The sequence below is a fragment of the Staurois parvus genome, unplaced genomic scaffold, assembly GCF_062004578.1.
Source record: "Staurois parvus isolate SC_StPar_1 unplaced genomic scaffold, SC_StPar_1.0 ptg000090l, whole genome shotgun sequence".
Lineage (NCBI taxonomy): Eukaryota > Metazoa > Chordata > Amphibia > Anura > Ranidae > Staurois > Staurois parvus.
The window spans coordinates 18,080,000-18,107,457 of NW_028317886.1; the positions used below are offsets into that span (position 1 = coordinate 18,080,000).

The following is a 27,458-nucleotide window of genomic DNA, read 5'->3' on the forward strand; positions in this document are numbered from 1 at the left end:
GTCGTTAACTTAAAACACACACTCGCAATGGTTCGTGTGAACGAGGCGGTGCGGAAATCGCACAGAAACCAATGCAAATTTTGCACCGCATCAGTGTGAACCCAGGCTTAAAAAAGTCCCTGACCCTTTCCAAAAAATGCACTGGGTGAAAACGTAGAGATGTGAAGTCCCATAGGAAATCATGTTAAATGGATTGCTATGCGTTTCTGAAAAATGCAATGGAAAACGCTTAGGTGTGAACCTCGGCTTAGTAATAGAACGCTCAGAAATCCCTGCTGAAAGGAACTCAGTCAGGAATATGTATCAGACTTGAGTATCGGCATAACTTGCCCTGGAAACCTGTCACTGCCCAACCACCAATCAGCCAGGCACCCCATCGCCCACGTGACCATTCCTCCGCTGATTACTGTAGGCTTCAACGTTTTCAGTAGCAGTGCATTATGGGAGGTGAAGTCTCTCGGCCGGCTTTTCGCCTAGACAGTCAGTAGGCAGTAGACTTCATTTCCCACAATGCTGTGCGCTGCTCTGTCAATGTGCAGACATGGCTGCCACCATGGTGCAGGTGGGCAGTGTGGGCTGTGCGCTGCTCGTAGTGCAGAGTGTTCGCTCTGGGTATATTGGTAGACGGCTGAGCCGTGTGAGGAGAGGATGGAGGACAGCCAGCACCGCCTGCAGACATGCCCGGGACACAGGGTACTCTATATTCCTCTCTACAGGGGGTAATAGGCTGGGCCTGAAGGACTGAGCATTCATTGTGTACACCAAGCAGGCAGGGCAGTTAGAAGTGGCCATCCTCTATTGCCCACTTAACGTTTATAAAGACTCTATGGAGACATTTCTCATATTTGGTCTAATAAATCGACCATGGAAACAGTTTTATTTGTTTGACAAGTGCAGAAGTCTTATGAGCTGATATCTTTCTTTACTCTCTGCCTCTGGACTGTTATTAGCATTGCTCCCTGCTATCTCCATGGACTATAATACACCTTCCCCCATTGTGGAGAAGGTGTAGTCCCAACCTGCTGTCCCAGGGTGACAACGTTGCTCACCATGGTTGTCACCCTAGGACAGGAAGTGAGGTAAAGCAGACCTGAACCCGAAAGGTCATGTGATGTTGACCTGCCTTCCCTTACAATTATTATTATACAGTATTTATAAAGCGCCAATAGTTCGCTCAGCGCTGTACATTACAAAGGGGGACAGAACATGTGACAGAACAATACCAATACAATGCAAAACATGACGGGATCGAGGGCCCTGCTCTTTCGAGCTTACAATCTAGAATTGGACATATATTTCTTTTTAACCCTTTCACTGGCAGAGACGCTTTTGCATTTTTTTTGCACACGTTTAAAAAATCATTTTAAGATTACACAAAACCTCCAAAATATTTTCTGAAAGCAGACATCCTAGAGAATAAAATAGCGGTAGTTCCAATTTTTTATGTCACACAATATTACCGCAAAGGTCTAGGAAATGCAACAGTTAAAAACATACTAAAGTGAATTTTAGGGCAAACAAACACAATAAATTACCCACATTTTTGGTAAAATATCAAAGACGAGGTTGCGTCGAGTAAATAGATACCCAACTTGCTAACCTATAAATTTGTGTGCGCCTATGAAATGGCAACAAACTTCAGCACCCTATATTTTCTATAGAGGACACTTCAAAAGCCCCTACAGGTCATCAGTATAGTGTTACAGAGGAGGTCTTGTGCTAGAATTATTTCTCTCTGACGTGCGATATGTAATGTGTATTGCAATCAATGTTTTCACACATAGGTGCCATGATGTGGGGGTGGGGGGACCTCAACATTTTTTGGGGGGTATATGTTATGTGCTTGGGTGGAAATTTTTTACTTAATGTTTTTTTTTTTCATTGCATAGGGGACACATGATTTTTAGGTGTCAAGTTCTCTTTTTTGAGACATGCACGGTGTAAAAGACCCTGCATGTCTCCTCTGACCTCCACTCAATCAATGTATTGCAATGCAGATCGCATTGCAAATACATTGCTTCTTGGCTGTGCTAGCCAAGAAAGTGACAGCAGTAACCGGGAAGTGACATCACCCACGTCGCCTTCCGGGTCACAGAAAGAAGGGGAGAAGAGTGTATGCTCTCTTCTCTCACTTTCATCCGCTGGCACTCGCCATGGCGCTCCCAAAGCCCTCAGATGGGCAAGCGGGTGGTATGGGGAGCTGTGGAAGCGATCGGTGGAGTCTGCCTGTCAGTTTTATGCACAATCCTGGTGGCTGCAACCACCAGATTGTGTATAACCCCCCCCCCCCCGTACGGACCAGGAATTTATCAGATTTGTAAAAAGACACTCTATGAGTTAAGTCCGACAAACTGCCTGTTACCTCCTGGCCTAATCTCTAATATTTATATCTGATAGGTTTGTTGTGCTCGAGCAGCATAGTCTCCACAGCTCCAACTCTGAACTCAGCTGATGTCAGCCACTTCAAGTATAGACTGAGTGCAGCTATTATACCCGCTTCTGCCCTATCATAGAAGCCTTTCTTAGAACTCAATCACAAAATACAAAGGCTTCTGTGAATGGGCATCAGAGTGGGGGCTGACATAGCTGCTCTCTGTGCTTCTTTCCCCTCACAGACTTGGTATCTTCCAGTGAAGCTATACATCTGTCGGATATAAATAATATAGATAATCCCAGGAAGTGGCAGGGAGCTATTAGAACTTAACCCATGGTGTGCCTGCACTCTTTTTACAAAGTTGCTGAATTTGTGGAATTCAGTGGCTAATGGCTTTTATTTGTGCTGCAAAGTAGCACGTCCACGTTTCTTGTGTTGGTGAGAACTTCAGTCCCCCATCCCCCGCACCATATATGTGCTCAGATGTTCTGCAGAGTTTTGGATCCCAAGCGTTTTCCTTTCCATTGGCTATTGGGGAACAAGGCTTTCTTTGCACATGCATGAGAAATCATCTGCACATGCGCAAATGTGCTGAAGGGCTCTGCCAGGGCTTGAAGGAATATCTGTGCAGGTGCCAATGTGGCAGCACTGGGGAAGGGGAAGAGTCAAGCAACCTGACTGATGGACTGAAGGTCTGCTTTAAAGCCCAACTCCAGGAAATCTTAAACTGGGCTATGCCCACACTGCAAGGGTTAACTGCTTATTCTAGGGGAGAGTAAAAGCAGTTTAATTACCCATTCTTCCACTCCCTTACAGTGGACTACCCTTTGACGTCAACATGTCCAGTGCAAGGCTATGGACCCTGCATTGGGTTTGAAGATGTCAGGACCTTGGAACTCTGAAGCGTACGAGACAAGATACTGTAGGAACCAGCTTAGTAGCATGAAGGATCATGCAAGTAAATCTTTTCTATGCACCTTAGACCTAAAGGAGCAGGTAATCCTTGCAGTGTGGTCTCAGAGCCTCTACAAGAGAGATTTGACAAGCTTCCTGGAGATGGGCTTTAATGGAAGGTTTACCAGGGTGAAAGAAAAGAAAAAAAAATGAAAAGAAACTAATGCAGCCACTTCATCTAAGGACTGATAAGCTGCAATACTATTTATTTTTTGTTGTTGGGTTTACATACACTTTAACTTTAAGTAGACTTATTCAGAAGCAGTATCCTATAGCAGTCAGTCCGAGGGATGGATGAATGGATTGGTTTGGTAGCTGTGCATTCCACAGTGCTGGGAGCTTTATTAAGGTAACAAGTATTAAAGACAAAAAATTTTAAATTTTGGATAGAGTAAGGGAGGATTATAACCCCTGTCTGGTTTTTTTTTTTGTTTACTTCCTGGCCCATAGCCAAAACGTTAAGTAAGAGGAAATCGTTAAGTAAGAGAGTGTGACTCTCCCTAACAGGCACACAGACAGCAATAAAAATCTGGCCAGTGTTCTATTCCTTCTCCATTCTGTCCAATACAAAAAAAATATAAATCATAAATCCTCTTTAGTGTCAGTAAATCCCTTCAAACGATCTTCAATATGATTATCCATAAATTAAATCCAATATCGCAGTGTACCTCAAAAAATACAAAAACTAAAATAGTGTATTAACCTCAGTGTAATAATAATTACAACCATATACAGTGAGGAACAGAAGTATTTGAACACCCTGCGATTTTGCAAGTTCTCCCGCTTAGAAATCATGGAGGGGTCTGAAATTCACATTGTAGGTGCATTCCCATTCTGAGAGACAGAATTAAAAAAAAAATTCAGGAAATCACATTGTATGATTTTTAAAGAATGTATTTGTCTTGCACTGCTGAACATAAGTATTTGAACACCTGAGAAAATCAGTGTTAATATTTGGTACAGAAGCCTTTGTTTGCAATTACAGAGGTCAAACGTTTCCTGTAGTTCTTGGCCAGGTTTGCACACACTGCAACAGGGATTTTGGCCCACTCCTCCACACAGATCTCCTCTAGATCTGTCAGGTTTCGGGGCTGTCGCTGAGCAACACGGAGTTTCAGCTCCCTTCAAAGTTGTTCTATTGGATTTAGGTCTGGTGACTGGCTAGGCCACTCCAGAACCTTGATATGCTTCTTACGGAGCCACTCCTTGGTTATCCTGGCTGTGTACTTCGGGTCATTGTCATGTTGGAAGACCCAGCCACGACCCATCTGCAATGCTCTGACTGAGGGAAGGAGGTTGTTGCTCAAAATCTCACAATAAATGGCCCCATTCATCCTCTCCTTAATACAGTGCAGTCGTCCTGTCCCCTTCGCAGAAAAGCACCCCCAAAGCATGATGTTACCACCCCCATGCTTCACAGTAGGGATGGTGTTCTTGGGATGCAACTCATCCTTCTTTTTCCTCCAAACACGACGAGTGAAGTTTAGACCAAAAAGTTCTACTTTGGTCTCATCTGACCACATGACTTTCTCCCATGCCTCCTCTGGATCATCGAGATGGTCATTGGCAAACTTCAGATGGGCCTGGACATATGATGACTTGAGCAGGGGAACCTTCCGTGCAATGCATGATTTGAAACCATGACGGCATTGTGTTCTACCAACAGTGACCTTTGAAACTGTGGTCCCAGCTGTCTTCATGTCATTGACCAGCTCCTCCCTTGTAGTTCTGGGCTGATTCCTCACCTTTCTTATCATCAGTGATACCCCACAAGGTGAGATCTTGCATGGAGCCCCAGTCCGAGGGAGACTGATAGTCGTCTTTAGCCTTTTCCATTTTCTAACAATTGCTCCAACAGTTGATCTATTCTCACCAAGCTGCTTGGCAATTGCCCCGTAGCCCTTTCCAGCATTGTGGAGGTTCACAATTTTGCCTCTGGTGTCTTTTGACAGCTCTTTGGTCTTGCCCATGGTAGTAGTTGGCGTGTGACTGACTGTGGGGTGGACAGGTGTCTTTAAAGAGCTCAGACAGGTGCTACTAAGTTAGATTAATGAGTGGAGTAGAGGTGGACTTTTTAAAGGCACAGTAACAGGTCTTTGAGAGCCAGAATTCTTGCTGTTTCTTAGGTGTTCAAATACTTATGTTCAGCAGTGCAAGACAAATAAATTCTTTAAAAATCATACAATGTGATTTCCTGAATTTTTTTTTTTAATTCTGTCTCTCAGAGTGGGAATGCACCTACAATGTGAATTTCAGACCCCTCCATGATTTCGAAGTGGGAGAACTTGCAAAATCGCAGGGTGTTCAAATACTTCTGTTCCTCACTGTATACATATGTGAAAAATTGTAAAAAACACAATATAAACACTGCGTGAGAACACGTGAATTAGTGCAGCACTCTGTGTACACTCCAACATAAACACTACTCCGTGGACACTTCTATGTGGCTAGAGTGAGTACTCTTACCATCAAAATGTGATCAAAAAAGCCTTAATCCAATTGCTACCACTCCTTCAGTGTTATGTCAAATGCCAGACATCCTAGGCTTCCAAGTTTGATATATATCCTCCCCCAGCCAATCACAGGTAAACGCCCATAGAAAACAGAGGTTAGTCATATAGTGTAATATGTCACATAAATATATCCAGACTTTCTTGGTTGTGCTTACATGTAAAATGTAATAAAAATGCATAAAAACCATTTCAAATTCCCATTCCCCCTGCAGAGCAGCTTCCAGGAACGTCAACTACGATATTCCCTCAGCTAAGGTGGCCGCTCAGGCACTTTCGGTCACTGTGCAACGTCCTGACGTCACGTCCCTTGGTGCATTTCGTCACTTCCTGACTTATAACTTATGAATAAGTATTCATAACTTACGAATAAGTCAGGAAGTGACGAAACGCGTCAAGGGACGCGACGTCAGGACGTCACAATCCAAAAAAATATTTTTGCTTTAGTTCCACTTTAAACTGAAGTATATCCATAGATGCCATCTGTTCCAGATTTGCTGAGATCTAGGTCCTCTGTCCTTACAGTGGTGCGTGCTGAGATCACAGCATCATCATTGTTTAAAGTAGACCTAAAGGCAAAACTAGATTAATAGAGGGTTATAACCCCTGTCAGTTTTTTTGCAATTTGTGCTCCTTTGTGGAGATTTCCCTTCACTTTCTGTCCCATAGACAAAACAGGAAGTGAGAGGAAATTCCTCCATATTGAGGGAATTCTGGGTTGTCACCAGAACTAGTGTCCCCATTGCAGAATTTCCCCTCTAATCTTGTTCGGGTGTCAACCCAAAATGTGTGATTTGAGGGTATTTACATCCAAATCAGATGAACGGTGTAGGGATAACAACAGTTTGCATATGTGCCTCCCACTTGTTAAGGGACCAAAAGTAATAGGACAGAATAATAATCATAAATCAAACTTTCACTTTTTAATACTTGGTTGCAAATCCTTTGCAGTCAATTACAGCCTGAAGTCTGGAACGCATAGACATCACCAGACGCTGGGCTTCATCCCTGGTGATGCTCTGCCAGGCCTCTACTGCAACTGTCTTCAGTTCCTGCTTGTTCTTGGGGCATTTTCCCTTCAGTTTTGTCTTCAGCAAGTGAAATGCATGCTCAATCGGATTCAGGTCAGGTGATTGACTTGGCCATTGCATAACATTCCACTTCTTTCCCTTAAAAAACTCTTTGGTTGCTTTTGCAGTATCCTTTGGGTCATTGTCCATCTTCACTGTGAAGCGGCGTCCAATGAGTTGTGAAGCATTTGACTGAATATGAGCAGATAATATTGCCCGAAACACTTCAGAATTCATCCTGCTGCTTTTGACAGCAGTCACATCATCAATAAATACAAGAGAACCAGTTCCATTGGCAGCCATACATGCCCACGCCATGACACTGCCACCACCATGCTTCACTGATGAGGTGGTATGCTTAGGACATGAGCAGTTCCTTTCCTTCTCCATACTCTTCTCTTCCCATCACTCTGGTACAAGTTGATCTTGGTCTCATCTGTCCATAGGATGTTGTTCTAGAACTGTGAAGGCTTTCTTAGATGTCGTTTGGCAAACTCTAATCTGGCCTTCCTGTTTTTGAGGCTCACCAATGGTTTGCATCTTGTGGTGAACCCTCTGTATTCACTCTGGTGAAGTCTTCTCTTGATTGTTGACTTTGACACACATACACCTACCTCCTGGAGAGTGTTCTTGATCTGGCCAACTGTTGTGAAGGGTGTTTTCTTCACCAGGGAAAGAATTCTTTGGTCATCCACCACAGTTGTTTTCCGTGGTCTTCCGGGTCTTTTGGTGTTGCTGAGCTCACCGGTGCGTTCCTTCTTTTTAAGAATGTTCCAAACAGTTGTTTTGGCCATGCCTAATGTTTTTGCTATCTCTCTGATGGGTTTGTTTTGTTTTTTCAGCCTAATGATGGCTTGCTTCACTGATAGTGACAGCTCTTTGTATCTCATCTTGAGAGTTGACAGCAACAGATTACAAATGCAAATAGCACACTTGAAATGAACTCTGGACCTTTTATCTGCTCATTGTAATTATTATTATTATACAGTATTTATAAAGCGCCAATGGTTTGCTCAGCGCTGTACATTACAAAGGGGGACAGAACATGTGACAGAACAATACCAATACAATGCAAAACATGAGGGGATCGAGGGCCGTGCTCTTTCGAGCTTACATTCTAGGAGGGAGGGGATAGTGGTACAGGAGGAGATAGCTGTGGGGGATGGAGTGGTAGGAAGAGTGGAGGAGGTCGGCAGGTTAGCAGGGGGTGTGGTAGGCTTCCCTGAAGAGATGGGTTTTCAGGGTGCGCCTAAAGGAGAGGAGAGTAGGTGATAATCTGATGGGTTGGGGCAGGGAGTTCCAGAGGATGGGTGACACCCTGGAGAAGTCCTGGAGGCGGGCATGGGAGGAGGAGACCAGGGAACTAGAGAGAAGAAGGTCTTGTGAGGAGCGGAGTGTGCGTGCTGGGCGGTACTTGGATATTAGGTCAGTGATGTAGTACGGGGCAGTATGATGGACAGCTTTGTATGTCAGTGTTAGGATTTTGAATTTGATCTGTTGCGCAATCGGAAGCCAATGGAGGGATTGACAGAGGGGGGTGGCGGAGATGGAGCGGTTGGAAAGGTGAATGAGTCTGGCAGCCGTATTCAGGATCGACTGAAGCGGGGATAGCCAGCGGCGAGGCAGGCCAGTGAGGAGGGAGTTGCAGTAGTCGAGTCGTGATATGATGAGGGAGTCGATGAGCTGTTTAGTGGTTTCTGGGGTTAGGAATGTGCGTATTTTGGCGATGTTGCGGAGGTGGAGTCTGCACGAGTTTGCTAAAGATTGGACTTGGGGCTGGAAGGATAGGTTGGAGTCCAGAATGACACCAAGTACTCTGGCCTGCGGGGCGGTTTTGATGGTGGCGTTGTTGGATGTGATGGAGAAGTCAATGGGGAGTGGTGTCTGGGCTGGGGGGAAGACAAGAAACTCGGTTTTGCAGAGGTTCAGTTTAAGGAAGTGGAGCGACATCCAGTCTGATATGTCGCTCAGTAGGTGTGTGATTCGGGCGGAGACCAAGGGGGTGAGGTGGGGGGGTTGAGAGATAGATTTGTGTGTCGTTGGCATAGAGGTGGTAGTTGAAGCCGTGAGAGTGTATGAGTTGGCCAAGGGAGGAGGTGTAGATGGAGAAGAGAAGGGGCCCGAGGGCAGAGCCTTGAGGGACCCCAACAGAGAGGGGGAGTGAGGGGGAGGTGGTAGTATTATCGGTAACGCTGAAAGAGCGTTGTGACAGGTAGGATGAGAGCCAGGAGAGAGCAGAATCTCTGAGGCCGAGGGAGTGTAGTTTTTTGCGGAGGAGGGGGTGGTCGACTGTGTCGAAGGCTGCAGAGAGGTCAAGGAGTAGGAGCACTGAATAATGGCCATTATCTTTGGCGGTTAGCAGGTCATTAGAGAGTTTAAGTAGGGCAGTTACGGTGGAGTGTAGGGGACGGAAGCCGGACTGTATGGGATCGAGGAGGTTGTTGTCGTTGAGGTGAGAGCTTAGGTGGGTGTAGACTAGGCGCTCGAGGAGTTTAGATGTAAATGGGAGCAGGGAGATGGGTCTGAGGTTGTTCGGGTCATTGGGGTCCAGGGAGGGCTTTTTAAGTATGGGGGTGATGTGTGCATGTTTCAGAGGGGAGGGGAAAGTGCCGGAGGAGAGGGAGAGATTAAAGATGTGGGTGAGGGAGCGTAGGATGGAGGGGGAGGGAGATCGTAGGAGTTGTGAGGGGATAGGGTTGAGGGGGCAGGTGGTGAGGCGGGCATCAGAGAGGATCTTGGAGACTTCCTCGATGGTAGTAAGGTCAAAGGTGCGGAGTGTTGGGGGGGCTTCAGTATCAGGAATGTAGGGTGGCGTGGAAGTGGGGGTCAGAGCAGTGGTGGGGCCGTGGGAGAGGGGAGATGAGGGGGTAGTTGAGTGAGGGGGAACGGGGTTGGAGGGAGTTTGAGCAGCGACGAAGTCCCTGCGGGTTATGTCGAGGGAGAGGGGGGATGAGGGGGTAGCTGTGTGAGAGGGGACGGGTTGAGAGTGCGTGTGAGTTGCGACGATGTCCTTGCGAATTGTGTCAATTGAAGTGATTGGCAATTTCAAGGGCGGTGAGTGAGGTGCTGGGTGGAGGTGGGGGTGGCGAGAGTAGAGAGTTAAAGGTGGAGAAGAGTCGGCGAGGATTGGAGGAGAGGGCCTTGATGAGGGTCAGGAAGTAGGCTTGTTTGGCTGCGTGGAGGGAGGAGGTGTAGGTGTGGAAGGCAGATTTGTAGCGGGTGAAGGCTTGTTGGGATTTGGTTTTGCGCCATAGTCGCTCCAGGGCACGACTGTGTCGTTTGAGGGTTTTGGTGTGATCAGTCTGCCAGGGCTGGAGCAGTCGGGGTCTGATGTTGCGTGTGGTTAAAGGCGCTAGTGAGTCAAGGGCTGTTGACAGCGCGTTGTTCTAAGCAGTCATAGCCAAGTAGGGGCAGGACAGGGGGAGGATGCTGTCGTGGAGTTGATCAGCTGCAGAGTGGAGGGGGGCAGGGTTAAGGTAATTGGGATAATGAGGGAATAACACACACCTGGCCATGGAACAGCTGAGAAGCCAATTGTCCCATTACTTTTGGTCCCTTAACAAGTGGGAGGCACATATGCAAACTGTTGTAATTCCTACACCGTTCACCTGATTTGGATGCAAATACCCTCAAATTAAAGCTGACAGTCTGCAGTTAAAGCACATCTTGTTCGTTTCATTTCAAATCCATTGTGGTGGTGTATAGAGCCAAAAATGTTAGAATTGTGTCGATGTCCCAATATTTATGGACCTGACTGTATATTGTAGAAGGACCTGCCTGATCAGATGCAAATTGAATAGTTTAGGTAGGACTTTGTATTGCATCGTTTTGGTAACTCTAAAGTGAAACTGTAACATCTGTGGTGACTTTAAGACAAGTCTGACCAAGAATCTGACACTTCTGTCTGATTCTGCAACTTTCTGGCTCACCGCTCTTGTATTCCCCACACCACGCAACTACATCAGCAGCTCCCAAACACTGCCCTGCGATATCACAGGGGGGGAGCATGGCTGGAAAGCTAAATATAGAAATAAGGACAGGGATGTGGAAATGTTTTTAAAGACTACTTGTTCAAGGACTAAATCAGGGTTCCAGTCTACTTGTCCCTCATGACAATCTACTTGTCCTGATGTAAAAAAAAGTTTTTCCAGGATGGAAAATATAAAGGGTTGATGTTTCTTTATTAGGCAGAGGTGCTTTTAAAAACGAAAGGGGCTTTATGATGACTTAAACTGATAGAAAATTTCGTAGAACCCCCAAATATATATATATATGTATTTTTTTTTTTTTTTGTAAGGAGAGGCCATAGAGAATAAATTGGTAGATTTTGTAATTTTTTGTTTAATGTAACACTGTATTTATGCAGCAGTTTATCAAACACAATTTTTGTCACTATAGCAAGCTGCTTGCTATAGGCGCTCATGCAATCTTGCTTCCGAGCTGCCTCTGTGCATTTCCTGCATTAAGGTAAAAATAATATCCGAGTTGCTGATGTGCATGGGAGTCTTGGCTGTCCCAGGTCACTCCCTCCTTATTGGCTCAGACACAGCAGCAGGAGCCATTGGCTTCCTTTGCTAGAAATCACAGCCACTGAGCCAGTGAGGAGAGAGCAGGAGGCAGGGCCAAGCTGCAGCTCTCTGTGTTTTTTGGACGCATAGAGCGGGGCTCAGGAGCGATCACGCACCAATGCCCCCATAGCAAGCAGCCTGCTGGTCAAGGAGAGGGAGCCAGGAGTGCCGATGGGTGACCTGAGAAGAAGAGGATCGGAACTGTTCTGTGCAAAACCATTGCAAAGAGCAGGTAAGTATTATTTTGTTTACAAAAAAGAAAACAAAAAAAACCCCTTTAGAATCACTTTAAGTTTAAAAACACTACTTAAATGTGGCTTAAACACAGGACCTTGCTGTGCATTTGAACTAGCTTGTAGCTGTTTTTACTGTATGTGCACTTCTGTTAAACATTGAAGCAACAGTTATTTTATTAATTTAAGGTTTTGCCTGTGTTTTATCTATCCTCTTGTGCGGAATGGGTAGTTTGAACGTGGACTAATCTGATAAGTCAGTTTGAGTATAAAGAAAATAGCAGTCATTTTGTATTTCTGGCCACGGATGATCCAATTCCACTGAGTGTCACAGGCTTAATGTGATAAAATCATTTAGAATAGACTAGGATTAGTGCAGGGTAGCTTGATAGGAATGAATGTGGAGTGTGAAATATGATGTTCTAGTAAATAGGGGAGTTTAGGACTTAGAAATGTTCTCTGGATGCTTATCTGCTGTCAGTTGAAGTACTTTATGACTAAAAGATCAATAAACAATAGTGCAGTTGGAATACTGTCAGATCTTAAGAGACTCCTGAGAGAGTTTTACTGAATAGAAGCCCAAGTTGTGCAATGTGTTCTGACTGAAATCCTAGCAGATAAAACCAGTGATTAGCTTGCCCAGAAGGAAAGGTGGTTGTTTCCTAAATTGGTGATAATATTTTAACTGTCTCCGGAGAAACAATAATCTCAGTTTCTTCATACGTTTGCTGACTTTAGAGAAATTCACTTGATCTTTCAGTTTCATTTACAAATGCTAGTTTTATTTGCATGTAGTCCACCATGTACCCCCATAATGCAAGGGAGATTTTGTTAATTCTAATCCTTTTTAACAACATAAACAATAATCAACAGATAATTGTAATTTCAGTAAATATCGGGTTCTGAAATATTCAAACTCTGGCCTTATGGGACCCAGCAGGTGACCTCTATTTTGGACTGTTTCACAGTGATCAACGAGTAGCCTGATACAAGTGCCTGCCTCTCTGTGTCTTACTCAAACAGGTGGGTGAAGCACAGAAGTGGTCCCTGGGGGGGGGGGGGAGACGTCTTAATAACAAATACTAAAATAAAGGCAAAAAAACCATTGTTACATTATTATTTATGTAATAAAACATGCATTTTGATACACTCATTTAAAATGCAAACAAACCAGATGTCAATGTGTGTTAAAACATGCAATATTGCCCACTAACACAAGTGATAACGTGGATACATTTTTAATACAAAATTATGAACTGAATTACAGCCAGTAAGGGGAACCTGCCAGAATAGTCAATGGGAGTTTTCATCACTGGCTTGATATACTTATCTAGACTTAAAGGAGAAGTACAGCCAAAGCTCATTTCTCCTGTGGATCACAGGAGTGCAGTTCGTTCTGCACTCCTTTGACCTGTTTTCAGCCAACAGCTGGCTAAAGCCTGCAGTCGAATGACATCACTCTGCTGGTCCAGGCTGGGGAAAAAGCCTGATTTTAAAGTTGGGATCCATCCAGATATCTGGGCCGGCACCTGGCTCAGGCTCTCATTGAGCCACTGAGAGCCTGAGCCAGCCGCTCCTTCTGACGTCACTGCTCTCTGCTCAGAGAGCCAATGGGGAACAGAAGCAGCATCGGATCGATGTTGCATCCACCTAGGTAAGTATGATTTAAAAAAAAATATATATTTCCCTGTTAACTTCTTAGTCACAGGAAATGATGAAAATGACCTCTCTGTGGCAGACACCTTCAAAAACAATTCAGAAATGGTTGCTGTCACATGGAATCCATAGCAATTCATAATCCATAAAACATACCCTATGATTCTTCTTGCAGATCTTTGCTCTGGGAAGGAGTTGTTGGTCTTGAGGTCCATGCACAGATTAATTCTGCCTCCAAACTTTTTTCAAGTTCACAAGTTAAGTTTGCTGCTCCACCAAACTCCACAGTGTCATTTTTTGATGCGTCCTTGCCAGGAACACTACCAGTAAGTAATGCATTGTGTATTTTGTACTTTTATTTCTTTTCCAGTTCCTTATGTGTATAATTTATAATTTATTGAAAAGAAAAACTACAGTCCATTAAAAGTACTGTCCTGTGGTCAGTTATGGCTTGGTTCACACTAGTGAGATTTTCTATGCAACTTGAGTCTTACGGAATTGCATGCCAGGGGAAATCACATCATATTCAATGGTGCCCGTACATATCAATGCAACTCAGCACAGAGGGATTTTGGAATAGGTTCTTGCACTACTTTGGTGCAGCTCCAGCATGATTTTGGTCCCATGCAATCAATTTGATGCGCTCCTCATGCGAAAAGATTTCAGTGGGGTTTTTTTTAAGTCTCATCCCAGGCACATCCCTGGTCCCTCAACACAACAGCATTAAAGGAAAAGTTCACCTTTTGACAAAAAAAAATAAATGTACATTTTTTGCAGGTAATTAGATTAGAAGATCACTGATGCCATGCAAGCCTCCTGCAGACCCGCCAGTAAATCTTCTTGCTCGTATGGGATGTACGGGCAAGCAGATATACTGACAGGAAGAATCAAGGAACTACCACCACAGTTCGCCACTTTGTGAAGCCTGTTTTTAAACCTTTTAGCCTTCGTTAGGACAGTTAAATCTTGTTCAAAATGATAACAAAGAGCTGCCTGCACAGTACAGGCAAAAACAGCTGCCCAGCTCCCTCATAAAAAAAGAGAAGTAGTAGGATTTTATAGTGGTGGAGGTTTCAGTTTAGAGCATCTAAAAAAGGTAAGTTGCATTTTTAAAGCTGAAGTTTAGCTGAAAAAAAAAATCCCTATGGCTGTATTCACAACACTTACTTGTAATGAAGTATGTCCCATGTGAAGGCAGCTGAATCCTGGAGAAATTTTCTGTGCAGGGATGCCTGTCCTCTTCCGGTCTGTAAACTTCTGGAGCTGCAGTGTTTAACAGTTTTGTGTCTTCAGGCATAACAGCAGTATAGATGATCCGACTGGGATCCGTCTCCTTTTCTCTCCTCCTCTATTCAGGAAAGTTCATTGATTATATTGCTTGTAACACAAGCTGCGAATGGGAAAGAGAATCCTGTGACTAATCAGACTCTTCCTCAGTTACAGATCATGTTACAAGCAGTGTAATCGATAAAATACCTTTTCTCAATGCAGGAGGAGAGAGGAGGTGGTGTGTTCCAGTCGGACCATCTGTACTGCTGTTCTGCCTGAAGGCCCAGAGCTGTTGATCATTGCAGCACCAGAAGTTCAGAGACAGGAAGGAGGACAGGACATCCCTGGATGCCAAGAGCTAAAAAGGTGATGGGAGGGATCTCCAACTTGTGATTGACAGCCTTAGCTCTGTTCCTGTGTGCTGTGTGTAGGGGGGTCTGTCCCTTCCCTCCAATCAGCACTTAGAGCTGTCCTCACTAAGCTTTGCAGAGTGTAACTTCAGCTCTCTGCACCATGATTTCTGAAAGCTCAGACAAGCTGTATAAATTCTGCGCTTTGACCAGCTGTAGAGAGCACCCCCTGCACAAAACACTAAACAGTTAATACATTTGTGAAATGCCTTATCATTGAAAACAAAAGTCTAATTGAATTTTCAGGAAGTCATCTCTGTAATTCAAAAGAAAACAGCATCTGCTCTGCCAAGGAGGAGGCTTAACAGCAGAGATTACATCATATCCTCTCCTCTGTCTCTACAGGATAAGGATACTACATTTCCCATCAACCTCTCGGAATTGCATTGAATGTGGACGGGTACAAAGGCCTGTGTATGCTGAAAGTGTACTCGCCCACTTCAAAATAAATCACGCCCCCTCATTCTCCAGCTACACTGCTCAGCACCACACAGCAGGACAGGTGACACTCTTATAAATAACGCATGCATGTGCAAAATGTTCATTCTATATAGTCTACTTTAATTACATATTTAATTTTTCCTTCTCTAGCTTTTCTTTTACTGGCTGTGGCTGCTATCTTCACATGCAATCTCCCCTTCTAGCCACAGCAGCAGATAAACTAATTGATCAGAGACAGTAGCCATACTACAGGAGTTGACTTGAAACATATCCCATTGGTTCACAGACAAGAACACATTTATAGTACAGCAAGGAAGGCTTTGAACCTCTGACAATGTTTTATGGCTTTTCCTGTGCCTAGAGTCTCCCTCCAGTGGGGGTCACAGAAACAGGAAGTCTCTCCAATGGGGTCACAGAGTCAGGAGATGAGGGAAAGTCTCCCTCCAATGGGGTCACAGAAACAGGAATTCTCCCTTCAGTGGAGTCACAGGGACAGGAAGTGAGAGTAAGTCTTCCTCCAGTGGTGTCACAAAAACAGGAAGTCTCCCTTCAGTGGAGTACAGGGTCATGAAGTGAGGGGAAGTCTCCCTCCAGTGGGGTCACAAAAACAGGAAGTCTCCCTTCAGTGGGGTTATCGGGTCAGGAAGGGAGGGTAAGACTCCTTCCAGTGGTGTTACAGAAACAGGAAGTCTTCCTCCAGTGTTGTCATGGGGACAGGAAGTGAGGGGAAGTCTTCCTCCAGTGCGGTCACAGAAAGTCTACCTCCGGTGGGGGTCACAGAGTCAGGAAGTGAGGGGAAGTCTCCCTTCAGTGAAGTCACAGAAACAGGGAGTTTCCCTCTAGTGGGGTCACAGGGATAGGAATTGAGGGGAAGTCTCCCTCCAGTGGGGTCACTTAAGACTGTTGTAGGCACCAGCAGTTGTGGTAACTAAGCACCGTTTAGCATGGGTTGGCATGTATGGTGGCACGGTATAATCTGGCAACTTGTAGTTTTACAGTAACTGGAGAGGCAGCTGTTCTACACTATATCACTTATAAATTTTAAAGCAGGTTTTGGTGTGGCCTAGTCAAAGTCTGTGCTCAAACAGGTTGTTCATGTTCGAAACCCCTCCCATGTGGCTGAATTAAAACAACTCTGCAAAGAAGAGTGGGCCAAAATTCCTCCACAGCAATATGAAAGACTCATTGCCAGTTATCGCAAATGCTTGCTGTTGTTGCCGCCAAGTGTGGCACAACCAGTTATTAGGTTTAGGGGGCAATTACTTTTTCACATAGGGACAGGCAGGTTTGGGCAGCTTTTTTCCCCTTAACTGGTTGCCGACCAGCCACAGTGTTTTTACTGAGGCAGGGCGGCACCGCTGTGCAGAACGCCGTTTTTAAACGTCAGTCTGCAAAACAGGTAGGGGGCGCGCGCAAGGCACATGCCTGCCCTACCCATCCCACCGATCGCGGCAGCGGGTGTCAATCACCGGGTCCTGGCGGGTCAGTACCTGCCAGGTCTCGGCGATTACCGGCAATCACTGACAGGGGCACGGCTGCAGTGTTTACACTGCAAGTCTGCTCCCTGTCAGTTCCGAGCACACGCTGATCCTGAGAGAGGAGTTTATCTCTCCGGATCAGCATCCCATGAAGCACACACCCCCGCCCCCTAGTAAAACACTCCCCTCACACAGTTAACCCTTTCATTACCTAAAAAAAATTAACCCTTTTCTCCCCAGTGCCATTAGTACAGTGTCAGTGTTTTTTTTTTTTTTTGCACTGATCACTGTATTGGTGTCACTGGGGATGTCAGTGACCCCAAGTCAGTTCCCCCCAGTGTCAGAATGTCCGCCGCAGTCCCGCCATAAGTCGCTGATCGCCGCCATAAGTCGCTGATCACCGCCAATATTAGTATAAAAAAATGTAAAAATCCAGTATCTATGCCGCCATTTGTAAACGCTATAACTTTCACGTAAACCAATTAATTTACACGTATCGGGTTTTTTTTAGCAACGACATGTCGCAGAATACATTTTGCCCAAAATTTATGACAAAATTTGATTTTTAAATTTTTATTACTGGACATGTTTTATAGCAAAAAGTCCAAAATATTGTTTTTTTTCTCAAAATTGTAAGCCTTTTTTTTTATAGCGCAAAAAATAAAAAACGCACAGGCGATCAAATACTCCCGAAAAAAAGCTAAATTTGTGGGAAAAAAAGGACGTAAATTTAATTTGGGTGCAGTGTTGCATGACCGTGCAATTGTCAGTTAAAGTAACGCAGCGACGTAACACAAACCGCTTCTGTAACCGCTTCCTGACCACCCTATAGCAGAAATACTGCTACAGGGTGGCATGGGTACACAAAATCACATATATATATATGTATGTATATATATATATATATATATATATATATATATATATATATATATACAGTGGGGCAAAAAAGTATTTAGTCAGCCACCAATTGTGCAAGCTCCCCCACTTAAAAAGATGAGAGAGGCCTGTAATTGGCAACATAGGTAGACCTCAGCTATGAGAGACACAATGAGAAAAAAAAATCCAGACAATCACATTGGCTTATTTAAAAAGAATTTATTTGCAAATTATGGACCTGTACCACCTTCTTTAAGAGGCTCCTCTGTCCTGCACTCATTACCTGTATCAATGGTACCTGTTTGAGGTTGTGGACAGGTGTCTTTCATACTGATAACAAGTTCAAACAGTCACACTCCAAACTCCACTATGGTGAAGACCAAACAGCTGTCGAAGGACACCAGAAACAAAATTGTAGACCTGCACCAGGCTGGGAAGACTGAATCTGCAATAGGCAAGCAGCTTGGTGTGAAAAAATCAACTGTGGGAGCAATAATTAGAAAATGGAAGACGTACAAGACCACTGATAATCTCCCTCGATCTGGAGCTCGACCGCAAGATCTCACCCCATGAGGTCAAAATGATCACAAGAACGGTGAGCAAAAATCCCAGGACCACATGGGGGGACCTAGTGAATGACCTGCAGAGAGCTGGGACCAACGTAACAAAGGCTACCATCAGACACACTACGCCGCCAGAGACTCAGATCCTGCAGTGCCAGACGTGTCCCCCTGCTTAAGCCAATACATGTCCGGGCCCATCTGAAGTTTGCTAGAGAGCATTTGGATGATCCAGAAGAGGATTGGGAGAATGTCATATGGTCAGATGAAACCAAAATAGAACTGTTTGGTAGAAACACAACTCGTCGTGTTTGGAGGAGAGAGAATGCTGAGTTGCATCCAAAGAACACCATACCTACTGTGAAGCATGGGGGTGGCAACATCATGCTTTGGGGCTGTTTCTCTGCAAAGGGACCAGGACAACTGATCCATGTACAGGACAGAATGAATGGGGCCATGTATCGTGAGATTTTGAGTGCAGACCTCCTTCCATCAGCAACGGCATTGAAGATGAAACGTGGCTGGGTCTTCCAACATGACAATGATCCCAAACATACCGGCCGGCAACGAAGGAGTGGCTTCGTAAGAAGCATTTCAAGGTCCTGGAGTGGCTTAGCCAGTCTCCAGATCTCAACCTCATAGAAAACCTTTGGAGGGAGTTGAAAGTCCGTGTTGCCCAGCGACAGCCCCAAAACATCACTGCTCTAGAGGAGATCTGCATGGAGGAATGGGCCAACATACCAGCAACAGTGTGTGCCAACCTTGTGAAGACTTACAGGAAACGTTTGACCTCTGTCATTGCCAACAAAGGATATATAACAAAGTATTGAGATGAACTTTTGATATTGACCAAATACTTATTTTCCACCATAATTTGCAAATAAATTCTTTCCAAATCAGCCAATGTGATTGTCTGGATTTTTTTTTCTCATTTTGTCTCTCATAGTTGAGGTCTACCTATGATGCCAATTACAGGCCTCTCTCAGCTTTTTAAGTGGGAGAACTTACACAATTGGTGGCTCACTAAATACTTTTTTGCCCCACTGTATATATATATATATATATATATATATATATATATACACGTGATTCACGCTCCCGCGGTTTTCACGCCCCTCCCAGATAGCATCAGATTGCCCATCAGTACACCAGTAATCACATTTAACCCCTTGATTGCCAGGAACACGCTCAAGAAACCTCCATTGCTAGTATAGTGTCTGAATGGATCAATACTTTGATCAGATCAGCACTATACCAGCGTTCACATTAGTATAGCGTCCCCAAAGACACAGTGTTATGCAGGCTATAGACGGGTCGAAAACCTGCCGTTTTTTTTTTAAAAAAAGGAAAAATCGGTCGTTCAATAGGCCAACGTTACCACCAACAGTGAAAAAAATCAGCCGATTTTCGTCCTGTCTACGGCCAGCATTTAATTACTTCTGTCCCTTACAGAGAGCTCTGCTATTATATTTGACATGAAAAAGTATTGCGGTTGCAACAATGTATCCATTTCGGATACAGATGTTTTTATTCGGATACAAATAGATACATTGTTGCAATCGCAATACTTTTTGATGTCTAATATAATAGCGGACTGGAATTCTTTTTTTTTTCTTCTTTTTCTGCTTCTTTTTTCTTCTTTTTTTCTTCTATTTCTTTTTCTGCTTCTTGCAGGTCATGGCTCATGCGCAGATTTTTTATCGGTAAAACGGTCGGCCGATTTGCCCATCATTGCCGGAAAAATCGGCTGATCTTTTTCCAACTTCACCGATAAAAAAAAATGTGGCAAAACCCCGAAAAACGGCCAACCAATTAACCCACTAACGGTGCAAAAATCGGCCAATTTTTTTTTTCGGCCAAAAAATAGGCCGATTTTCGATCCTTTTTACATATGGGGTACCACTTATACAGTACGTGGACAATTTTTATTCAAGCGTGCCACTATTTAAACATTTGTACAATCTTGGAACTGGCACATGTGGCAAAGTGTGACCTAATGTGTGCCCACCATTAGAAGTGGGTGGATGCAGGGCGGTATATTCTAATGGTGGGCATACCACACACTTTTTCTGGCAGAGATTTCTTCTCTTTTTTTAATTCAGTCCACAGGCTGCATAAAAAAAAAGAACATAGCATATACACTCAACAAGGACCAGCAAGAACGGGGAAACCTCAGAATGCAGCCGGTGTTTCTGCCAGCTGACCATAGAGCTGATTGGAGACCAGAGTGGTGCCAATCATCTCCATAGTCTAAGAATTCGGAAGATACAAGCATTTCATCACTTCAGTTTCGCAGGATATAAACAGCGCCATTTGTAAATTGGGAAAGCATCTGATCACACCGATTTTGGTTTGATTAGATAATGTAAGGGCAGAGGAGATATCCAGAGTCTGATAAATCCCAGATTTCTCAAAAAAGAATATATGACAATGCCCATTGAAGTTATAGGGGATATTTGCAATAATAAAAAAAATCAAAATAACAAAAAAAAAATTTTGCCCCTCCCATGCGCGCACACCTGTGTGCACAAGCCTTGACCCTGTGCTGGTATGTAAACAGTGGTTGCACCATGCATGTGAGGTAATTCCGTGAACGTCAGATCAAGGGCAGTAATTCTAACACTAGACCTCCTCTGTAAATCTAAAATGGTAGCTTGAAAAGGCTATTAAAGCGCTGCCTATGGATATTAAAAATGTATGCAGTTTATCGCCATTGCACGGGGCATGCACAGTTTTGAAGCATATCATGTTTGGTATCTATTTACTTGGCATACCATTATCTTTTACAGTTTACCAAATAATTGGCCAATATATAGTGTTTTTATGCATTAAAAGTAAAAAAAGTGTGTTTTTTTTTTTTAAATTTGCTTTTGAAAAATCGCTGCGCGAGTACTATGTGCCATAAAAAATTGTAGTACCCACCATTTTAATCACTAGGGTGTCTGCTTTAAAAAATATATAATGTTTGGGGGTTTAAATGAATTTCCTAGCAAAAAATACTGATTTTTTTCATGTGAACAAAAAGTGAAGAAACAGAAAAGGCTTGAAGAACAGAAAAGGCTTGATCTTCAGGTGGTTAGAAGAATGAGTGATTTGTGGCATAAACTTCTAATGCTGGGCATAAAACGCCCCCACCCCCCCAAAATGACCCCTTTTTGGAAAGTAGACACCCCAGACTATTTGCTGAGAAGCATGTTGAATCAATAGAAGAATTTATTTTTTTACCACAAGTTTTTGGAAAATGACAAAAAAAAATTTTTTTTTTTTACCCAAATTGTCACTTAAATGATTTACTGCTCACACATGCCATGAGTATATGTGGAATTACTCCCCAAAATACATTCTGCTACTTCTCCCGAGTATGGGGATACCACATGTGAGAGACGTTTTGGTAGTCTAGCCAAGTACAGGACCCCAAAATTCAATAAGCACCTTCAGGCTTTTAAACGGCTTTACTTCCTCATTTCCAGACTATCTATCACAGTTTCGGAGGCCCTGAAATGCCAGGATAGCACCTAACCCCCCCTAATGACCCCTTTTTGGAAAGTAGACACCCCAAGGAATTTGATAAGAAGCATGGTAAGTATTTTGCAGATCTCATTTGTTGCCACAAGTTTTTGGAAAATGAAGAAAAAAAACAAAAACATATTTTTTCTATTTTTTTTTTATATTTCAAAACCTTGTGAGAAAAAATGAGATCTGCAAAATACTCACCATGCCTCTCTTTAAATTCTCTTGGGGTGTCTACTTTCCAGGGGTCATTTGGGCGGGGGGGGGGGGGGTTGGTGCTATCCTGGCATGTCAGGGCCTTCGAAACTGTGATAGGTAGTGAGGAAGTGTAATGAGGAAGTTACGCACCTTCAGGCTTTCAAAGTGGTCATTGGATTTCAGGCTCCTGTATGTGGCTGGGCTCCCAAAAAGTCTCACACATGTGGTATCCCCATACTCGTGTTCTAAATAGATAACCTATTCCTGGCAATATTATAATTTCTCTTTGTTTTCTCTGTTTTAGTTAAATAGTACAAGTACTTAGTTTCCATCTTACATATTTTTCCAAAGTCACAACATGATAATACTGTGAGGTCATGCAGAGATGTCCGTAAATCCAAAGTATTCTTGAGCTTACCACCGCACTTACAAGGAAAAGAGACACATCATTTCACAGTCCACACATTCTGCTTTGGATTTCAAAAATAAAAATAAATAGAAACAAAAAGTACCAAGAATCAGATTAAAAAAAAACTATAAAACAGCTAGCTGCAGGTGGCATCTATCCGAACAGTGTGCGTGGACTTGGTGAGATGGGTCTGTAATTTTATTTATTACTTTCACCTCATGGATCACACATCAAGATACTATGAGACCTTTAAATTTCATTTTTATAGAAAAAGTTCACATGTATCCCATCCATTTAGGCTCTGTTAAGTGTTAAGGCAGCTGCAATATAACCACCTCATGTTACTCTAAAGCACAGGTGTCAAACTGGCGGCCCTCCAGCTGTTGCCAAACTACAAGTCCCATGAGGCATTGCAAGACTGACAGTTACAAGCATGACTCACAAAGATAGAGGTATGAAGGGATTTGTAGTTTGACAACAGCTGGAGGACCGCCAGTTTGACACCCCTGATCTAAAGTAACCCCATGTCTATCCTATTGAATTGTAAGCTCTTATGAGCAGGGCCCTCTTAATACTCTTGCTTTTTATTGTAAAAGTACTGTCTCCATTTATATTTTAAAGTGCTGCCCAAAATGTTGGCACTATATGAATCCTGTATAATAATTATTTCCCCAATAACCTATATTCCATTTCCAACTAAAGGTTGTCTAAACCAAATAAAATATATCTATATCATTAATAAAATTGTTAATATCATATCAGAAATTAATACTTGAGTGATAATCTTAATATCACACCCTAATTCATGTTACACAGATGCATCTCCTTTAGTGGAGCACCGAAATTAAAATTCTGGTGCCGATACCGATTATTCAGAATGTACGTGGACGAAAAGAAAACCAAAACCGAAAATGTCTGCGTATGTGGGGGTGCGGATGCTCCAATTTTTTTTTTCACTTTCTTGTATATTTTAATTTTTTTAAACTTATGATTTTATTGCTATCACATAGGGGACCAGTAGTCCCCTATGTGATAGCAGCCAGCGTGCGCTCCACTCACCGGACGTGACGCCACAAAGCCTCCGTCGGAACCAGAAATTGCGCCGTGTTTCACCCCTCCTCCAGGGCGTTATCACAGACCATTTTTTCATATATAATTTTTTAATATATTTTATATTTTCACATATTTGTTTCACTTGATGGAATTTATTATGTAATATTTAAAAAAAAACATTTTTTTGCACTGTGGTTTGGTCATATTTATAGTTGATGTTGTTTTCATCTATGAGCAGCAGCATTTATTTATCAATTTATTAGGTTTTTGGCGTGGGTTTATTTCAATCTGATGGACATTTCTAGGTTTGGCAGTTGCTAGGAGAACGGTACTTGCCTGACTGCATTGTGCCAAGTGTAAAGTTTGGTAGAGGGGCGATTATGGTGTGGGGTTGTTTTTCAAGGGTTGGGCTTGGCCCCTTAGTTCCAGTGAAGGGAACTCTTGAGGCGTCAGCATACCAAGACATTTTGGACAATTTCATACTCCCAACTTTGTGGGAACAGTTTGGGGATGGCCTCTTCCTGTTCCAACATGACTGCGCACCAGTGCACAAAGCAAGGTCCATAAAGACATGAGTCAAACATTCCCATGGACACACTCCTAAACCTTGTGGGCAGCCTTCTCAGAAGAGTTGAAGCTGCTACAGCTGAAAAGGGTTGACCAACTGAAAGTGTAATCTTGTGGAGTAAGACATGTCTGTGTAAAGGTAGGTGTCCCTATACTTTTGGCAGTATAGCGTTTGTGTGTGTGTATATATATATATATATATATATGTATTACATATACAGGTGAAACTCGAAAAATTAGAATATTGTGCAAAAGTTCATTTATTTCAGTAATGCAACTTAAAAGGTGAAACTAATATATGAGATAGACTCATTACATGCCAAGCAAGATCGTTCAAGCCATGATTTGTCATAATTGTGATTTTTATGGCTTACAGCTCATGAAAACCCAAAATCCACAATCTCAGAAAATTTGCATATTACATGCAATCAATAAAACAAGGATTGTACATAGAGCAATATTGGACCTTCGAAAAGTATAAGCATGCATATGTACTCAGTATTTGGTTTGGGCCCCTTTTGCAGCAATTACTGCCTCAATGTGGCGTGGCATGGAAGCTATCAGCCTGTGGCATTGCTGAGGTGTTATGGAAGACCAGGATGCTTCAATAGCGGCCTTCAGCTCTTCTGCATTGTTTGTTCTCATGTCTCTCATCTTTCTCTTGGCAATGCCCCATAGATTCTCTATGGGGTTCAGGTCAGGCGAGTTTGCTGGCCAATCAAGCACAGTAATCCCACAGTCATTGAACCAGGTTTTGGTGCTTTTGGCAGTGTGGGCAGGTGCCAAGTCCTGCTGGAAAATGAAGTCAGCATCCCCATAAAGCTTATCTGCGGAAGTAAGCATGAAGTGCTCCAAAATCTCCTGGTAGACGTCTGTATTGACCCTGGACTTAATGAAGCACAGTGGACCAACACTAGCAGATGACATGGCTCCCCAAATCAACACCGACTGTGGAAACTTCACACTGGACTTCAAGCATCTTGCAGTGTGTGCCTCTCCATTCTTCCTCCATACTCTGGGTCCTTGATTTACAAATGAGATGCAAAAGTTGCTCTCATCAGAAAAGAGGACTTTGGACCACTGAGCAACAGACCAGGTCTGTTTTTCTTTAGCCCAGGTAAGACGCTTCTGACATTGTTGTTCAGGAGTGGCTTGACAAGAGGAATACGACATTTGAAGCCCATGTCCAGGATCCGTTTGTGTGTGGTGGCTCTTGATGCACTGACTCCAGCCTCAGTCCACTCCTTGTGAAAGTCCCCAACGCTTTTGAATGGCCTTTTCCTGACAATCCTCTCCAAGCTGCGGTCATCCCTGCTGCTTGTGCGCCTTTTTCTTCCACACTTTCCCTTCCACATAACTTTCTATTAATGTGCTTTGATACAGCAGTTTGGGAACATCCAACTTCTTTTGCAATTACCTTTTGAGGCTTTCCCTCCCTATGGAGGGTGTCAATGATGGTTTTCTGCACAACTGTCAGGTCAGCAGTCTTTCCCATGATTGTGATTCCTACTGAACCAGACTGAGAGACCATTTAAAGGCTCAGGAACCCTTTGCAGGTGTTATGGCTTAATTAACTGATTAGAGTGGGACACTTTGAGCCTAGAATATTGCACCTTTTCACAATATTCTAATTGTCTGAGATTGTGGATTTGGGGTTTTCATTAGCTGTAAGCCATAATCATCACAATTATGACAAATCACGGCTTGAACTATCTTGCTTTGCATGTAATGAGTCTATCTCCTATATTAGTTTCACCTTTTAAGTTGCATTACTGAAATAAATGAACTTTTGCATGATATTCTAATTTTTCGAGTTTCACCTGTACACACACACTCACAGTGCATCCAGAAAGTATTCACAGCACTTAACTGTTGCCACATTTTGTTATGTTACAGCTTTATTCCAAAATGGATTAAAATAATTTTCCTCAACATTCTACGAACAGTACCCCATAATGACAACCTGAAAGAAGTTTGTTTTAAAATCTTTGTGATTTATTAAAAATAAAAAAAACACATGTACATAAGTATTCACAGCCTTTGCCATGGCACTCAAAATTGAGCTCTGGTGCATCCTGTTTCCACTGATCATCCTTGAGATGTTTCCACAACTTGATTGGAGTCCACCTGTGGGAAATTCAGTTGATTGGACATGGAAAGGCATAAACCTGTCTATATAAGGTCCCACAGTTAACAGTGCATGTCAGAGCACAAACCAAGCCATAAAATCCAAGGAATTGCTCGTAGACCTCCGAAACAGGATTGTATCAAGGCACAGATCTAAGGAAGGGTACAGAAAGATTTCTGCAGCTTTGAAGGTCCCAATGAGCTCAGTGGCCTCTATCAAGAAGTTGGGAATCACCAGGAATCTTCCAAGAGCAGGCCGCCTGGCTAAAATGAGCGATTGAGGGAGAAGTGCCTTAACCAGGGAGGTAACCAAGCACTCGATGGTCACTCTGAAAGAGCTCCAGCATTTCTCTGTGTAGAGAGGAGAACCTTCCAAAAGAACAACCATCTCTGCAGCACTCCACCAATCAGGCCTGTATGGTAGAGTGGCCAGAGGGAAGCCGCTAAAAGACAAATGGCAGCCCACCTGAAGTTTGCCAAAAGGCACCTGAGGGACTTTCAGACCGTGAGAAACAAAACTCTCTGGTCTGATGAAAACAAAGTTTGAACTCTTGGGCCTGAATGCCAAGCATCATGTCTGGAGGAAAAAAGGCACCGCTCACCACCTGACCAATACCATTCCTACAGTGAAGCATGGTTGTGGCAGCATCATGGTATGGGGATGTTTTTCAGCAGCAGGAACTGGTAGACTAGTCAGGATTGAAGGAAAGATAAATGCAGTAATGTACAGAGACATCCTTGATGAAAACCTGTTCCAGAGCGCTCTGGATCTTAGGCTGGGGCGACGGTTCATCTTTCAACAGGACAACGACCCTAAGCAAACAGAACACATAAAAAAGGAGTGGCTACGGGCCAACTCTGTGAATGTCCTGGAGTGGCCCAGCCAAAGCCCAGACTTGAACCCAATTGAACATTGCTGGAGAGATCTGAAAATGGCTGTGCACCAACGCTTCCCATCCAACCTGATGGAGCTTGAGAGGTACTGCAATGAAAAATGGGACAAAATTGCCCAAAAATAGATGTGCCAAGCTTTTAGCATCATACTCAAAATGACTTGAGGCTGTAATTGGTGCTAAAGGTGCTTCAACAAAGTATTGAGCAAAGGCTGTGAATACTTATGCATGTTTTTTTTTCCTTTTTTAATTTTAATAAATTGCAAAGATTTTAAAACGAACTTCTTTCATGTTGTCAT

The 27,458-nt window shown here is 43.4% G+C and overlaps 1 protein-coding gene across 1 annotated transcript in view; it reads left to right on the forward strand.

The window, feature by feature from the left end:
• The first annotated feature begins 503 nt into the window (after window positions 1-503).
• The window catches only part of GATB (glutamyl-tRNA amidotransferase subunit B), a 201,046-nt gene continuing 174,091 nt past the window's right edge, over window positions 504-27,458 (forward strand). The window contains exons 1-2 of the mRNA XM_089670459.1: window positions 504-693; window positions 13,541-13,691. Of these exons, the coding sequence (XP_089526585.1) occupies window positions 542-693; window positions 13,541-13,691 (303 nt within the window). The 5' untranslated portion in view covers window positions 504-541. The remainder of the gene's footprint in view (window positions 694-13,540; window positions 13,692-27,458) is intronic.